General features: G+C 38.1%; 1 protein-coding gene across 1 annotated transcript in view; it reads right to left on the bottom strand.

Moving 5' to 3' along the window:
* MANBA (mannosidase beta) overlaps positions 1-18,211 on the bottom strand; it is a 125,436-nt gene that overhangs the window by 75,405 nt on the left and 31,820 nt on the right. Inside the window, exon 7 of the mRNA XM_020901948.2 lies at positions 17,745-17,855. Coding sequence (XP_020757607.2) covers positions 17,745-17,855 — 111 coding nt within the window. The remainder of the gene's footprint in view (positions 1-17,744; positions 17,856-18,211) is intronic.

Below are 18,211 nucleotides of genomic sequence, written 5' to 3' on the forward strand. Positions count from 1 at the left end.
TTTTCTTGAAAATGACTAACTGAGCCTTGTCATTTCAAGGCAAATTAACAGTTAAAAATTAGGATTTAGGAAAACTTGTACCCCCTACCAAGAGCTTGAGAACTTCCCAATACTTAAAAACATTTCAGAAGTTATTGACAGTGGTATTAACAAATGTGAATGTGATTTTATATACTGAAATGGTTTAACATCTGGAAACATTTAAAAATCTCCAGACATCAACATTTTTCAAACAGCCAATGCATTATATTACAATATCATACATGCATAAAAGACCCATTACAACGAGAGCCCAGAAATAAACTCACGCGCCCATGGTTAATTACTCTTCGACAAAGAAGGCAAGAATATACAATGGGAAAAAGTCTCTTCAGCAAGTGGTGCTGGGAAAGCTGTAAATCAGTGCACATAAACCAGTGAAGTTAGAACACGCCCTCACACAATACACAAAAATAAACTCAAAATGGCTTAAAGACCTAAACAGAAGACCTGACACCATAAAACTCCTAGCAGAGAACACAGGCAAAACATCCTTTGACACAAATCATACCAAAGTTCTCTTAGGCTGGTCTCCCAAGGCAACAGAAATAAAAGCTAAAATAAACAAATGGGATCTAATCAAATTTACAACTTTTTGCACAGCAAAGGAAACCATAACCATAAACAAACCTAAAAGAACCTATGGACTGGGAAAAAAGATTTGCAAATAATGTGACTGACAAGGGCTTAATCTCCAAAATTTACAAACAGCTCATGCTTCCAGGGCTTCCCTCGTGGCTCAGAGAGTAAAGCGTCAGCCTACAATGTGGGAGACCTGGGTTCGATCCCTAGGTTGGGAAGATCCCCAGGAGAAGGAAATGGCAACCCACTCCAGTACTCTTGCCTGGAAAATCCCATGGACAGAGGAGCCTGGTAGGCTACAGTCCATGGGGTTGCAAAGAATAGGACACGACTGAGTGACTTCACTTAGTACTTAGCTCAATATAAAAAAACCAAGCAACTCAGTCAAAAGACAGCCAGAAGACCTAAACATGCATTTCTCCTAAAAACAGACAGAGATGGCCAACAGACACAGGAAAAGATGCTCAACACTGCTAATTATTAGAGAAGTGCAAATCAAAACTACAATGAGATAACACCTCAGGCCAGTCAGAACAGTCATCATTAAAAGTCTAAAAATAACAAATGCTGGAGAGGGTATGGGGAAAGGGAACGCTCCTACACTGTTGGTGGGAGAGGAAGTTGGTGCAGTCACTATGGAAAACAGTATAGAGTTGCCATATGATCCAGCAATCCCATTCCTAGTTATATATCCAAATAAAACTATAATTCAAAATGATACATGTAACTCTGTGTTCCTAACAGCACTATTCACAATAGCCAAGATACAGAAACAACCTAAATGTCCAACAGAGAAATGGATACAGTGGATGTGGCATATATACAATATGGAATACTACTGGAATGAAAAAAGAATAATGCCCATTTGCAGCAACATGGATAGACATACAGATTATCATACTAAGTGAAGTAAGTCAGAAAGACAAATACCATGTGATATCACATGTGGAATCTAAAATGTGATGCAAATGAACTTATTTATGAAACAGACTCACTGACATAGAGAACAGACATGTGGTTGCCAAAGACAGCATAGGGGGAAACGGAGTGGGAGTTTGGGTTAGCAGACTGTTTTTTTTTACTGTGCAAATGTTTTCATGAAAAGACAGCTATCCCTATATCCCAGTTCTGACGGTAACAATTTTATGACCCCAGCAAAGTAAACCTTAAAACATCTGCAGTGCCTCAGAGGTGAAGCAGCAGTGATCAGGCACTTTGCCCCCTGCACACCCCTGGACAGGTCACAGGCTGGGCGGCCTACGACCAGTGTCTGTAAAACCATGTCCTCCGGCAGTTTCATCAGGTAACATAAAAGCCTTATTTTACAGCAAGTATTTTACCTCAGAGAAAATAATGCGCTCCTAGAAAGGTTTTCTGAAAAGACCCCTGAGTAACATATTTACATCTATAGTGAATATACTATCTCTTTACAAGATCAAAAATATTTTAAACAGCTCAAAAAAGTTACTTCTAAAAGTAGAAAAGGGTGTAAATATCTGAGAACATAAATGTGTAAGTCAAGCAGCTTGAATTAAAAAAATTTATTTAATCGCCAAACTTTCTATTTAATGTTGAAAGTTCTATTAGCACCTCAATAAATAACTTTTTAAATTAGTTTCATGATTTAATTTTTAAAATAGGATTAATTTTAAAAGCACAGGATAAAACAAAACAAAAAAATAAATAAAAGCACAGGATAACTGAACATATTTTTTAGACAAAAGTTAGGAATATCTTATCTAAAATGGCTTAAGAGGTTTGTGACTGATAAGTATATACAATACTTTCAAATTCCTTTCTCTGGCAGGTCAAACAGATGATGATGTAATGAAGCACTGATTACTTCTTAGCTGTTTGTAATCAAATATTAATACTTGAAAAGCTGTCACAGTATCATTAGATTTTCAAAAGAATAAGTTTCTTCTCTTTAAAAAAATAACATTTCTAAACATTGACAAGTGGTATTTGAAACTATTTTCAAATAATCTTCATGTATTTTCAAAGTACACTTTCTAAAATAATTTCACATCTACTGTCATGCATTTTTAGAGACAACGAAAGCCCCCATTTCTGTGTGCTCTGTAAGTCCTCTAATATGTAGAAATACTAAGAAAACCGGTGCTGGATCTCCACAAAGAGCTCTCCTCAAACAGACCTGTGCAGAAGGATACAAGAGAAGCTCTCCTTGTCATGACCTAGAAGTCTGCAGATGGCAGCACAGCAGAAGTTAACAGGTTGAAGTTTACATCAGCATAGCTGCTTGTTATCTTTATAGCCAAATGTGTACTCAGCGTATCTGATAGATACTAATGGGCTTCCCATGTGGCACTGGTGTAAAAGAATCTGCCTGCTAATGCAGGAGACACAGAGACACAAGTTTGATCCCTGGGTCGGGAAGATCCCCTGGAGGAGCACGTGGCAACCCAGGCCAGTGTTCCTGCCTGGAGAATTTCATGGATAGAGGGGCCTGGCATAGAGTCACACAGAGTCGGACCTGACTGAAGTGACTTAGCACCAGAGATACTAGATAGGATCACTTTTTAATATATCTTTTTCTATATGACAAAATTACTTTCAGTAATAATGAAATAAAATGAATAATGATAATGGCCAGAAAAAATACAGACACTGAAAGTTCTTTTGTATTTAAATGCCATATGAATAATCATACCTTTTCTGAAGTAAAATAAATATCAGTATAAAAACTACTGGATTTATAAATTTAATTATATTATTTGTAATAATAATATTTACAAACTGGTTTTTATTTACATATTTACATACTGGTTTGCTATAGTGATGGATAATAATATTTGCTATTTTGAGCCTTAATTTCTAAGACTGTCAAGAACTGATCTTTATATGTATATGTTCTACAAAGAATATAGTCAGATTTGTCAATCTATCCTTGAAGAGTTGATGGAAAAACATCTTTTGTTAATTTTAATTGAGAAATGCTTTTTCAAATGAATCTAAAGATATACAAATATTTGGGGAAAGTATCAGACAAAGGTTAAGTTTTGTCAAGATTCATAAAAACTCAACTTCACATTAAATTTCAAAAAATGCAGTAGTATCCATGTCTGTTTCCTTGAAATCCATTCAAACTGCTTACAAATGCCCCTATATTCAAAAAACTTCCGCTTCTCAAGTATTTCTCTGGCATAATCCGCAAAAATGGCTGAATGACAGTGAAACACAGATATCTGATCTACTGCTTTAAAACAAGTCTCCAGTTCTTGGTGAAAATGGCTGGGACATTCAACCTCACTATTTTGATTTCTTCAGGCAATGCAAGATCAGCATTTCTTGCTGCTTCTCCTGGCACTCCTCTTCAAATTTGGGGTTTTTTTTTTCCCTCTGTAAATGTTCATTTCTTCACATTTTGTTTTTGCAAAATAAATAGCCTTCAAATTTTTTAAGAGTTTTAAAAGCTTGGAATTTCACTGTACATTGTTCAAAGCATATATATTTGTATCTGATTAATCTCATCTAAAATTCTACACTAAGAAAAGAAAAAATTCGGAAGAGAAAAGCCACACTAGCAGAGACACAAATGAGCTGATTCATACGTGTCCACATTTTCTTCGACTCACACAGGAGTTCAAAGTCGAGATTAACTTTTCAAAATTCAGTTTTCTGGTGCCCTAACTTCATAGCGAGCATTCTTTTTGTCTAGGAAACTTTCTGCAGCTTTTTTCAATGATGCATTGAGATTTTAAAAAATGAATAAAATTTTTCCAAATTTCCAGAAAACTTCACACCTGAAGAGATATTTCTGGGCTTCCCTGACGGCTCAGTGGTAGAGTCCACTTGCCAGTGCAGGAGACATGGGTTTGATCCCTGGTCCAGGAAGATCCCACATGCCTCCGAGCAACTAAGCCTGTGAGCCACAACTACTGAACCTGTGCTCTAAAGCCTGCAAGCCGCGACTACTGAGCCCCGCGTCTCAACTGCTGAAGCCTGCGTGCCCTAGAGCCCGTGTTCCCCAGCAAGAGAAGCCGCCACAAGAAGAAGCCGGTGCAGTGCAGCTAGAGGGCAGCCCGTTTGCGAGAACTGGAGGCAAGCCCATGCGGCAATGAAGACCCAGCACAGACAAAAATTAATAAACTTTTTTAAAAAAGAGATGTTTCCAAAAGAGCAAATCCTGCAAGTTTCAAAGAATGATTTTCAGGAGGCAGAAGTAAAATTTGGGATTAATCTCCTTGATTTTTGTATGAACTCCACGGTTGATACTGGCCACATATGCAGTACTCATATGGAGCTAACCACAACAGAGGTTTATAAAAAAACCATCCAGTTGTTTTAAGATACCTGTGAGTACAGCAGCAGTCTTTCCAGAAATAGGAGAGTAACTTTATTTCAACTCTACCACCTTCTCTATGGACATATCTGATTAACTCACACATTTGATCTCTGTATGGAGCATCTGGAGTGCTACCAAAAAGAATTTCAAGTTATTTTGGGGTTTTTTAATAACTGCCACCACTGATGTCACATTTTACTTTGATTCCTTAGTTTTAAAACAATCATCTAGTAAAAAAATTAATTTCAATTCTAAAGATATTAAAATTAGCAAAACATCTTATATGTACTCAGTCACTTCAGTCATGTCCAACCCTTTGGGACCCTACGGACTGTAGTCCACCAGGCTCCTCTGTCCACGGGATTCTCCAGGCAAGAATACTGGAGTGGGTTGCCATTCCCTTTTCCAAGGTATCTTTCTGACCCAGGGATCAAACCCACGTCTCTTTTGTCTCCTGCATTGCAGGCAGATTCTTTATCCAACAAGTCACCTGGGAAGCCAACCTTTCATATATAAACCCAAATATGCACTTACCAAGCAAAATATTATATATTACACATCACATTTCACACTTTCCTCTATTTCAAGTTTTTTTTTTAAGAAAATACTTAAGTTTTTCAGAACAGTTTAAGACTCACAGCAAAACTGAGAGAAAGGGACAAAGATTATCCCCTGATCCCACACATGAATATCTATCCCCATTATCAACATCCTCCACCACAGTGGCACATTTGTTACAACTGATCAACCCATACTGATACCTCATAATCACCCAAAGTCTATAGTTTACATTAGGGTTCACTCACAATGTTGTACATTCTATGAGTTTGGACAAATGCATAATGCATGTATCCATCACTATTATGGTGTTAGACAGAGTGGTTTCACTGTACTAAAAATCCTCTGTGCTCTACCTATTCATCTCTCCCTCCACTTCCCAACCCGCAGCAACCACTGATCTTTTCACTGTCTCCATAGTTTTGCCTTTTCCAGAATATCACATAATTGGAATCATTTCAGGTTGGCTTCTTTCACTTAGTAATATGACTCACATTCTAAGGTTCCTCTCGAAATAACTTACTTGACAGGCTTTATAATATCCCAACACCTACTTTCGTTTTTTAATTTATTTAAAGTTCTCATTAACTGTGCTTCATATCATCTCCTGTCATACTAAAACTATTTGCTCCAAAGTTACTCCTTTTAACAACAAATTTCAGACAAGATATTCTTTCCTGCCCAAAAGAAATACAGTGAGCACTTTCTATTCCCCACAGTGCCTGCATTCTTTTTAAGACCCAGTACATCTCTGCTACATGGGCAAAAACCAAAATCTGTAACTTCCCCAAGGCATTCTGTCTGAGACTGTGCTTCTGTCTTGTGACATGTCTAGTAAACATAAAAATTAAAATGCGTATGTCTAATGTCGATGGAAGACAAGACATAAGCTTAACAATATGGATTTCAATGAGATACTTTAAAAATACGAAAATATTTTTGCATAATGCAAGCCCAGGATAACAATGAAACCATCAGGAAACATGAACAATAGAGAGCCGATAAGAGAGGGCTGGAGGTGAGGGAAAAAATTCCTCTCTGACACAATACTGAGTGTTAACAAGCACATGACCATGCTGAGTAAAGATGAAATACAAACGCTTTGGAAAACAGTTTAGCAGTGTCTGTAAAAGCTGTACCCACGCATACCCTAGCATTCAGCAATCTCACTGACAGCAGAAATTCTATTGGAGGAATATGTGCTCCGAGGCTCACATAGTAATGTTCATAGCAACATTATTCAGAAAAGTCAAAAATGGAAACTACCAAATCTCAACAGCACAAAGTGTAACACAATGAAATATTACAAAACAGTGTAAGCAGACAAACCATGGCTACAGACCACAACATGTCTAAATGCCACAAATATAATGGTGAGCCAAATTAGCCAGTCATAAAGGCAAACAAATGATGCAGTGCCATGCAAACAAAACTGAAAAACAGGCAAAAATAAATTATAGTGTTAGAAGCCAGGTCAGTGGATCTGCAGAAAGGAAAGCGGGTAGTAATTAGGAAAGCTGGCAAGAGCCAGGAACTTCTGAGGTGCTAGTAATGCTCTTGGTCAGGATGACAGCTGCATGAGTGTTCAACTTCTGATCATTCATTAAGCACTTTACTTATGTTCCATTTCTTTTCTCCTGTGTGTTATACTCTGCAATAAATAAACAGAAACCCCAGTCTGACACATTCCCACCAAATAAAGGCTGGAAAGAACTCAGACTGAGAGACTCCTGCCGGGAAACAGATAATGATGGCAAGTAGCAATCTCATCTCTTCACTTGCTAAAATACTGACAAGTTGGAAAACATCAAGAAATTTGGGCATGGCAAGAAACTGAATTCCCTGGAAGAACTTCTCTAGATGGAAACAGAGGTGAATTAGGTAGCTCTCTTAACCAAATTTGGCAGTATATATACTTTTAATCTACATTTCAGAAGCCAATATTGATTTGCAAAACAGCTCAAATTTTTACATCATTCTGATTTCCTCTTGTGAGCAATCATGGAAGGCATAAGAGATCATTCAATTCAACCTCTATCACCCCAGTCAATGGACACAAACACTTCTTAAAGTTCCCTGCAAATGCGTTAGGAGTTGCTCCTCAGTTACCCATTCTAGCATAAACAGCCTTGACTCTGGTACAGCCTGTCCTGGGAGTAACCTCGACCTCACACCCCACTTCAAGCTCTCATCTTCCCTCACATCCGTCCTACTACAGCTGAATGAAAAAATACCATAAATAACAAACTGAAGGATCTGCTCGCCTTCCAGTTACATTATCTCTTTCCTTTATTCTTTCTTCCTCTAGTCACCTTCATAGCTCTCTTCTGAATCTCCTAAGGAGCAAAGTTACAAAACTGATTACAGTGTTACTGTTATGATTTTAATGAGCTAAATAAAGTAGTACCTTGACTCCTATGTGATACAGAATTATCATTCCCCTAACATTTCAGAGTAAGAAGATAACTTCAAAAATCATAGCAGAGAAAGATATTGAGTTTTGGATTCAAGCCTCACCTAAACTTTAAAGTATTGCTCAAATATGATAAATATAATTAGCATGTATAAAATCAAGGTAGGCAGAGGGTTCAGAAAACAATTTTAAACCTACCACACACCTATAATGGCTTGCAAAACACCATTAAACCAGCCTAAAATGTCACCATCAGAAATCGGTAGTTCTAGGATAGAAAACCCAGAGATACGCCCATGCACCTTATGGTCAATTATCTATGACAAAGGAGAAAACAATAAACAATACTGGAAAGAGTCTCTTTAACAAATGGTGCTGGGAAAACTTGACAGCCACATGTAAAAAAGTAAAATTAGATCATTCCATAACTCCATAAACAAAAATAAGCTCAAAACGGATTAAAGACCTAAATGTGAGACCTGACACAATAAAACTCCAAGAGGAAAACACAGGTAGAACACTCTGACATAAATCACAGCAACATCTTTTTTGATCCATCTCCCAGAATAATGGAAATAAAGGCAAAAATAAACAAATGAGATCTACTTAAACTCAAAAGCTCTTGCACATGAAAGGAAATAATAAACAAAATAAAAAGACAAGCCACAGATTGGGAGAAAATATTTGCAAATGATGTGACCAATAAGGGATTAGTCTCCAAAATTTAAAAACAGCTTATGATGCTTAATAGCATCAAAACAAAAAACCCACTCAAAAAAAAAAAATGGGCAGAATACCTGAATAGACATTTTTCCAAAGAGGACATACAGATAGCCAATAGTCACATGAAAAGATGTTCAAAATTGATAAATGCAAATCAAAACTAAATGCTAAATGCAAATAAAAAATGTGATATCAAATCACATGGGTCAGAATGGCTATCATCAAAAAATCCACAAACAACAAATGCTGGAGAGGGTGTGGAGAGAAGGAACCCTCCTGCACTGTTGGTGGGAATGTAAATTGATACAGCCACTATGGTGAACAGTATAGAGGTTCCTTAAAAAACTAAAAAGAGAGCTACTATATGACTCTGCAATCCCACTCTTGGGCATTATCTGGAGAAAAACATGACCTGAAGAGATATATGCACCCCAATGTTCATTGCAGCACTGTTTACAATAGCCAAGATATGGAAGCAATCTAAATGTCTACCAACAGAGGGATGGATAAAGAAGATACTGTAAATATATGCAGAAGGAAATGGCAACCCACTCCAGTATTCTTGCCTGGGAAATTACACAGACAGAAGCCTGGCAAGCTCCAGTCCATGGGGTCACAAAGGGTCAGACACAGCTGACTGACTTAACAACAGCACATTCTGGAAATGCACCAATCACAAGTTCAGCTGCATAAACGGTCAAGTGGGGAACGTGCCCAGCTAAGCAGGTGAAGGAACAGAACATGAGAGCAACCTTTTCATGCCCCTGCCCTGTCACTACCCACCTCTCCTCCCCAAAGGTAACCATTAACCCAGGTGCTATCACACGACAGATTGTTTTTAAGGTAAACTTTTGTTTTCTTCAACTCGACATAATCTATTGGGCAACCATAACATGCCTGGTGCTGAGGAGACAGGTAGTGAAAGAGGAATCCTGCTCGTGGAGCTCAGACTCTGCCAGGAAAAACAGAGTAATTCAGTAAATCGGTAGTTACCAGCGTTCACCGTGCCATGTGTTATGAGAGCAGAGGAACGAGGCTATGGGAGCTGACATCAGGGCGCCCTGGAAAACAGTCACCGGGTTTCGGGACAAGTTGTTTTCTTGAAGAGATACAGTGAGGGGAAAGGGCAAAAATTACAAACGTCATATGGATCAATAAATGGTTATGTTGTCAGAATGCCAATTAGGGCTTTGTTTTCAGCTGTATAAACATTAGGGCCACTTCATTCTTCCCGAAGTTAAGAAGTATATGGGATGTGTGATGCAGAGGGAAATATATGGTCATTGGAGCTGACTCCAAGTTACCAAACTGTGTATGAGGCTCCAGCTGAGAGGAAAGACATGTGAAGTGAGTATACTGAAAACATTGCAAAATAAAATTTCTCTCTACAAGAGAAAAAAAAAGATAATAGTACATATAAACAATGGAATTACTCAGCCATTAAAAAGAATGAAATAATGCCATTTGCAGCAACATGTATGGACCTAAAGTATGTCATACTGAGTGAAGTAAGTCAGACAGAGGAGAAATACCATACAACATCCCTAATATGTGGACTCTAGAAAGAAATGATACAAATAAACTCACTTGCAAAACAGAAGACGACTCGCAGACTTAGAAAATGAACTTAGGGTTGTCAGGGGAAGGGATAGTTAGGGACTTTGGGAAGGTCATGTACACACTGTTGTATTTAAAACAGATAACCAACAAAGACCTATTGTACAGCACATGGAACTCTGCTCATTTTTATGTGCCAGCCTGGATGGAAGGGGGTTTGGGGGAGAATGGAAACGTGTGTATGTGGCTGAGAGTCCTTCCGCTGTTCACCTAAAGATATCACAACACTGTTAATCAGCTGTACCTCAGTATGAGGTGTTAAAAAATTAAAATTAAAAAAATAAATCAATCATTCCTTCAAAGTGAAGATACTGTGACTCTCAGAAAAGAGACTCAATAATTCTTTCAAAGTGAGGACACTGTGACTCTCAGAAAAGAGATGCAGTTTTCAACCCCCAGAGCTGCCTCACAATCCTATCACAGTGCCTTATCTCTCTCCAGCCTTTTCTCAAGTCTTTGCTTTCCTCAAATGTCTAGCTTGGCCCCCATTACTTAAGTAACTTAAGTAGCTCATCCCCTGCCAAAGGCTAAAATTATTTACATTCTGTTGACTTACACATCTATATCTTTAACCTAGATTTAATTCTTAAACTCTCGACCCACATAATGAAGTGCTCATCAAATATTATTTTGGGGGTATCCCTCAATCACTCCACACAAAACACCTGTAACACAGAAATAATTTTCATTGCATCTCATCTTCCAAATGTGTCCTTCGTTCTGAGTCTTTAACTCAAAGAACGGAATTGCCACCTGACATTCAGTGACCCCAACCAGCAAATTAAGAATCATTCATAAATCATCCTTCTCTCCTATCTCTATACATCATTAAGCTTCCTAAATTTCTCTCAAATTTTACCTCCTAAATCTCTCTCAAATCTAACTCCTCAGCAGTTCTATAGACCAAGCAATTGTCATCTTGTGCCTGAGTTACCACCATAATCTGACTCGTCTCCTAATCCTGTCATTCTTCCAATCTGATCTACATAATCTTATAAACAAGTATGATCACTGTTCCCCCCTTAAAACCCTTCAAAAATCCCCAATGTCCTCAAGACAGTCTAATTCCTTCACATGGCTTACTAGGCTCCCGACCTAGTAAGGATGACCTTTATAATATCATTCTATTCTACCTCAAACTCAAACACAGCCACACTGAAATTTCTCTCACCTCCACAAACACACAACATTCCTCATGACCTGGGTTGGACATACTCTTGCCCTCTGCCTCTTTGCTACGCTGCACACGGTTGAATTCTACTGATCCCTCAGGGCACAGCTCACCATCTCTGCAAATCTGTCCAGGGTGGCCCTGCCCTGAGCTCACACAGTGCTCTATATTTCTCTAGAGTGCTTATCATACTTTATTGCAATTGCTTGCTTAAATATTTACTTTCCCAGCTAAATTATTAGTTTTACTAAAATCTCAGAAAGAAATGGACAGGGTGTCTCATTCACCGCTCTATTATCAGAGCCTATCTAAGTGTCAGGAATACAGTAGATGATCCGTAAGTATTGAGTGAATGAATGAGCTTCAAAAATACTCCACAGCAGCCCCAGCAAATAGGCACATTGCCCAGACATGCATTAACACAAGGAGTGAGGCAACACATATTCCTTTACTCTGTAGCTCATCAATTGAAAGAGTGGCATCTTTATATTAAAAAACAATGCAACCATATTAGCTTGAATTGAAACAGACTTATATCCAACACACACAACAACTCAGAAGTTCCTTTTCTTTTTCTTTGGTAAGTTGGAATGCCTCATTCTTTTCATAAAGATAACTCACAAGAAATAAATAACCCTTTCATAAAGATAACTCACAAGAAACTCAACATGGGAGAGTACACAAGTCTTCTGGCAAGAAGTTAGAATGAGAGGGAAAGTCTTGCTCTTTAGATAACTCTAGGACAAGCTCCCTGTAGATATTACGGACACACACACACTCACAGTGCCTCAGAAAATACAGAGCGTAACTAAACAATCAAAAAACAGAAAAGGAGCTCCTAAAGGGTAAGCTTCAAACTGAGCATGGTGTCTGGCCCACACAGAGGCAACACCAAATGGGAAGTGACACCAGAGGACAGCCACAGCCAGTGCCAGCTGCAAACACCGAAGGCTGACGTCAGCGGAAAGAGAAAATCGGTGGAAGTGATTAACACCACTTACTATACACTATCCCAAGCCACACTGAAGTTACCTCATCTCTACTGTCCCAGCATACATGCATGGAAATGGCAGTTGAAGGACAATACATAGTCTGAAGCTAATAAATATCAAGCAATCCTTAGTCCTGGCAGGACCTAGTCATTTCTTTAGACTAAAGTCAAATTGTGTCCTTCAATATCCTCTATCTGAGGTTACCATATGGCTTATTTAAAGACTTAGAGGCAAAACAGATGGTTATATCTTCAGAGGAAAACACTTTCATTGCATTTTTTATTCATTTATTTTTAATTGAAGGATAATTGCTTTACAATATTGGTTCGATCTCTGCCAGACTTCAGTATGAATTAGCCATAGGTTCATTTTGCTTTAAATACCAGTCGCAGGTATATTTGGAGCAGGGGAGGATTGGTCCTTCGAGGGGTAGTTCGACAGCATTAAAGTGCAAGGGCTGTTTTTCCCCACTGTCTTCTCTAGACAGCTCCATTCCCAATCTCGACTCAATTTTCGAATGTTTAAAGTAACATGAAGACGCAGTTTTATGCATAATGACTTAGAAGTTTTATCCCAAAGCAGAACTGAAACATGTTGTTTTGGAGGAAGGATCCTGAAGTTCACCTATCATTTTGCCAGTCAGCATCAGAGAGGTTTGCTTTGCAACCGAAGATGGAGAAGCTCTATACAGTCAGCAAAAACAAGCCCGGGAGTTGACTGTGGCTCAGATCATGAACTCCTTATTGCAAAATTAAAATTTACATTGAAGAAAAGTAGGGAAAATCAATAGGCCATTAAGGTATGATCTAAGTCAAGTCTCTTATGACTATACAGTGGAAGTGAGAAATAGATTTAAGGGACTAGATCCGATAGACAGAGTGTCTGAAGAACTCTGGATGGAGGTTTGTGACATTGTACTGGAGGAAGTGATCAAAACCATCCCCAAGAAAAAGAAATGCAAAAAGGCAAAATGGCTGTCTGCGCAAGCATTAAAAATAACTGAGAAGAGGAGAAGCTTTTCTTTCTTGATTCCAGGTAAAAAAGGAAAGATCTACCCATTTGAATGCAGTGTTCCAAAGAATAGCAAGGAGAGATAAGAAATGCTTCCTCAGTGATCAATGCAAAGAAACAGGGGAAAACAATAGAATGGGAAAGACTAGAGATCTCTTCAAGAAAATTAGAGCTACCAAGGGAACATTTTATGCAAAGATGGGTACAATAAAGGAAAGATATGGTAAGGACCTACAAGAAGCAGAAGATATTTAAAAGAGGTGGCAAGAATACAAAGAAGAACTAAACAAAACAGATATTAATGACCCAGATAACCACAATGGTGTGATCACTCACCATGACCCAGACATCCTGGAGTGCAAAATCAAATGGGCCTTATGAAGCATCACTACAAACAAAGTTAGTGGAGATGATGGAATTCCAGTGGAGCGATTTCAAATCCTAAAAGATGCTGCTGTGAAAGTGCTGCACTCAATATGCCAGCAAATTTGGAAAACTCAACAGTGGCCAAAAGACTAGAAAAGGTCAGTTTTCATTCCAATTGCAAAGAAAAGCAATGCCAAAGAATGTTCAAATTACCACACAATTGCACTCATCTCACACGCTAGCAAAGTAATGCTCAAAATTCTCCAAGCGAGGCTTCAACCATAGGTGAACCATGAACTTTCAAATGTTCAAGGTGGGTTTAGAAAAGGCAGAGGAACCAGAGATCAAATTGCCGACATCCACTGGATCATCAAAAAAGCAAGAAAATTTCAGAAAAAAATCTACTCCGCTTCATTGACTACACTAAAGCCTTTGACTGTGCGGATCACATCAAACTATGAAAAATTTTTAAAGAGATGCAATACCAGACCACCTTACCTGTCTCCTGAGAAACCTGTATGCAGGTCAAGAAGCAACACTTAGAACCAGACACGAAATAACAGACTGGTTCCAAATTGGGAAAGGAAGAGGTCAAGGCTTTATACTGTCACCCTGCTGATTTAATTTATATGCAGAGTACATGATGTGAAATGCTGAACTGGATGAAGCACAAGCTGGAATCAAGATTGCAGGGAGAAATATCAATAACCTCAGATATGCAGATGTCACCACCCTTATGGCAGAAAGTAAAGAGGAACTACAGAGCCTCTTGATGAGGGTGAAAGAGGAGAGTGAAAAAGCTGGCTTAAAGTTCAACATTCAGAAAACTAAGATCGTGGCATCAGGTCCCATCACTTCACAGCAAATAGATGGGGAAATAATGAAAACAGTGACAGACTTTACTTTTTTGGGCTCCAAAATCACTGCAAATGCTGACTGCAGCCATGATATTAAAAGATGCTTACTCCTTGGAAGAAAAGCTATGACAAATCTATACAGCGTATTAAAAAGCAGAGATATTACTTTGCTGACAAAGGTCCATATGGTCAACACTATGGTTTTCCAGTGGTCATGTATAGATGTGAGATTTGGATTATAAAGAAGGCTGAACACCGAAGATTGATGCTTCTGAACTGCGGTGTTGGAGAAGACTCTTGAGCGTCCCTTGGATTGCAAGGAGATCAAACCCAGTCAATCCTAAAGGAAATCAGTTCTGAATATTCATTGGAAGGACTGATGCTGAAGCTAAAGTCTTTGGCCACCTGATGCAAAGATCTGACTCATTAGGAAAGACTGCGATGCTGAGAAATATTGAAGGCAGGAGGAGAAGGGGATGACAGAGGATAAGAGAGTTGGATGGCATCACTGACTCAATGGACATGAGTTTGAGCAAGTTCTGGGAGATGGTCAAGGGCAGGGAATCCTGGCATGTTGCAGTCCATGGGGTTGCAAAGAGTCAGACACGACTGAGCAACTGAGAAGCTCAGAGAGGCTTGAGGACACAAAGCACATCGTGAGAGGGGGCACTGATGAAACTCCATTTGACGGTCAGAACTTTAATCCCCTTCTGCCACTAGACTCTTTGAATGATAACAACCAGTTTTATATTCCCCAGACACAAGACTGGAGAATGTCCTCATCTTTAGTCCCCTTCTGCCACTAGACTCTTTGAATGATAACAACCAGTTTTATATTCCCCAGACACAAGACTGGAGAATGTCCTCACTTGCAAGGCTAAACACACAGACACACACACACACACACACACACACACACAAAGATCTATAGCTATACACATGTGGGCATCACACATGATAAAGCTGAATTTCCACCTGAATACTGAACACTGAGGCTCACACAGGTCTTCTCATCTGCATTTTTATGATTTAATCTTCAGAATGAATCCACATCAAGAATAACTGACACTCCAGGAAAGTCTCTAATATAAAAGAGCCTGAAACAAGAAATAAAAGGAATGTGGAAAACAAAAATGCAAAGAGAACTTCAAAACTAAGAATTAAAATTCTCAGAGAAATAAGAAGATACTATAAACCATGAAATATAAATTTGATGCATTTTTTAAATGTTAAAACTTTAGAAATTTAAGTGATAAAAAAATATATGTAATTTAAAAATTTAAGATAACCCTACTGTATAGCACAGGGAACTCTGCTCAATGTCATGTGGCAGAGCAGATGGAAGGGGAGTTGGGGGGAGAGTGGATACATGTATATGTCTGGTTGAGTCCCTCTGCTGTCTACCTGAAATTATCACAACATTGTTAACTGGCTATACTCCAACATAAAATGAGAAGTTTTAGAAAATTAAGATAAAATCAAGTAAATTTTCCAGAACATAGAATAAGACAAGATGGGATAAAGAAGGGGATATCTAAGAATATTTCTCACTCTAGGAGGTCCATTCTGATTAATAGCTATACCAGAAAAATAAAACAAAACCAGATTGAGTTTCAGGACCAGAAGAGCCCACAAGACAACCAGCACAACAAAAACAAAAATCCACTCACTTTCGAATTTTCAAATATTAGATGATCAAAGATAACAAAATCCTAATAGCTTCCAGGAGTAAATACAAACAGATCTATGTAAGAAAACAGAAATTAGAATGTAATTACACTTTATCTACAACACATTCTCAGCAATCTGTTGAAGAAAGTGTAGAGTAAAAAAAAAAAAGAGAGAGAAACATGGGTCCAAAGAATTAGGATTCTATGTTTAATCCAAGAGAAAGATGAAGGAAATACCTAGAACTCCTAGAAGACAGATGAAGGGAATTTCTAGAATGATAATAAAAGGAAGTTGCAGTTAAATAGAAGGTCCAGACAGTAAGTAATCAAGCAAGATCAGGGAGATAATAAAATGGCTTTAGGAGAGAGAGTTCCGAAATATAATAAAATTTAAAAAATAATAATAGTAATAATAAACAACAAATAGATTACCAGTTGAGTGTGACTAAATTTAAAAGGTATATTCGAGAGTTTGTATATGATTTAAAAGAAGTAAAAAAAAAAAAAAACTGGAAAAATGAGACAATTATTAACTGTAAGGAAAACAGAAAATTGCACAAGAAAGAAAATATAATTTTAGGACACCATGTGGTTCAAGTTTGAAGAGCATGTTCATAATATAATAGTATAAACATTGAAAACTGAGTTAACAAAAAATGGCCATATGACTACATTGGGAGAGGGAGAGGGAGACAAGATGGATATACTGGGGGCCAAGTGGGGGTCATCAGAGAGAAACATGTAGGTTCCTCATCCTCTAGGTCTGAAGTCAATAGGTAACATACAAAACTGAAAAATTAGGAAATACTAGTAGAAGCAAGTTATTTGAGGAAATGAAAGTAATCAGCAGAATATACAAGTTAAAAATTATCGATTCTGAGGAGTAGAAAACAGGAATAGAAAGGGCTGGATGGACAAGGAATTCTATTTTTCACATGAAACATAGTAATATTTGAACTGTAAAATTATATATGGCTTCCCTGTGACTCAGCAATAAAGAACCCACCTGCCAATGCAGGAGACATGGGTTCGATCCCTAGGTCGGGAAGATCCCCTGGAAAAAGAAATGGCAACCCACTCCAGTATTCTTGCCTAGAGAATATCATGGACGGAGGAGCCTGGCGGGCTACAGTCCATGGGGTTGCAGGGTCGGACACAACTTACTGACTAAACAACAACAAAATTACATATATTATGTTGGCATAAAGCACAATTTAAAGCATAGTAGAATATAAATAAAATAATGTGCAATGTCTGGCCCATTAAAAAGATAAATACACACATACTAGAAGCTTTTAAATGCATATAACTATTATTAGTAACTATCTCCAAGTGGTGGGGTTACAGAAGTTTTGTCATTTTCTTCTATAAAGATCTGTATTGATATTTTAACAAAAAGTAAACTTTTTTTCACAAAATATCTTAAAGTATTTGCTTACCTTAGCTGATTTTTCAAAACGTAAGCCTCCATCCAGCTCAAAAAGAACTGTCATGTTGTAGCCAGTCTGGTTTCCATGTCCATGAGGCCACCAAGTTTCTACAATAACAGCCTTTTAAAAAATAATATTAAGTTCGTCTAAGTAATCTGTGGCATATTTTCAGCAAAATAATACAGTAATTCAGGGCATCATAGCAACTTCTCAGTCAAGCATAGAGCTATATCACTCTCCCTCCCTGTTTCATGTCAAATTATACCAGTCCATAGATAACATTTAAAAAACTCGACATGCTGGGAGTTAAGGATAGATTAATATAGACCAAAAGGGAAGAGAAGGAACAAAAAGAACAAAATAACATGGCATTCAGAAAAACAACTCTTCCCATTCCCACACTCAGTTCAGTTCAGTCGCTCACTCATGTCCGACTCTTTGTGACCCCATGAACCACAGCACACCGGGCCTCCCTG

The sequence above is a fragment of the Odocoileus virginianus genome, chromosome 21 (assembly GCF_023699985.2).
Source record: "Odocoileus virginianus isolate 20LAN1187 ecotype Illinois chromosome 21, Ovbor_1.2, whole genome shotgun sequence".
In the NCBI taxonomy this organism is placed as follows: domain Eukaryota; kingdom Metazoa; phylum Chordata; class Mammalia; order Artiodactyla; family Cervidae; genus Odocoileus; species Odocoileus virginianus.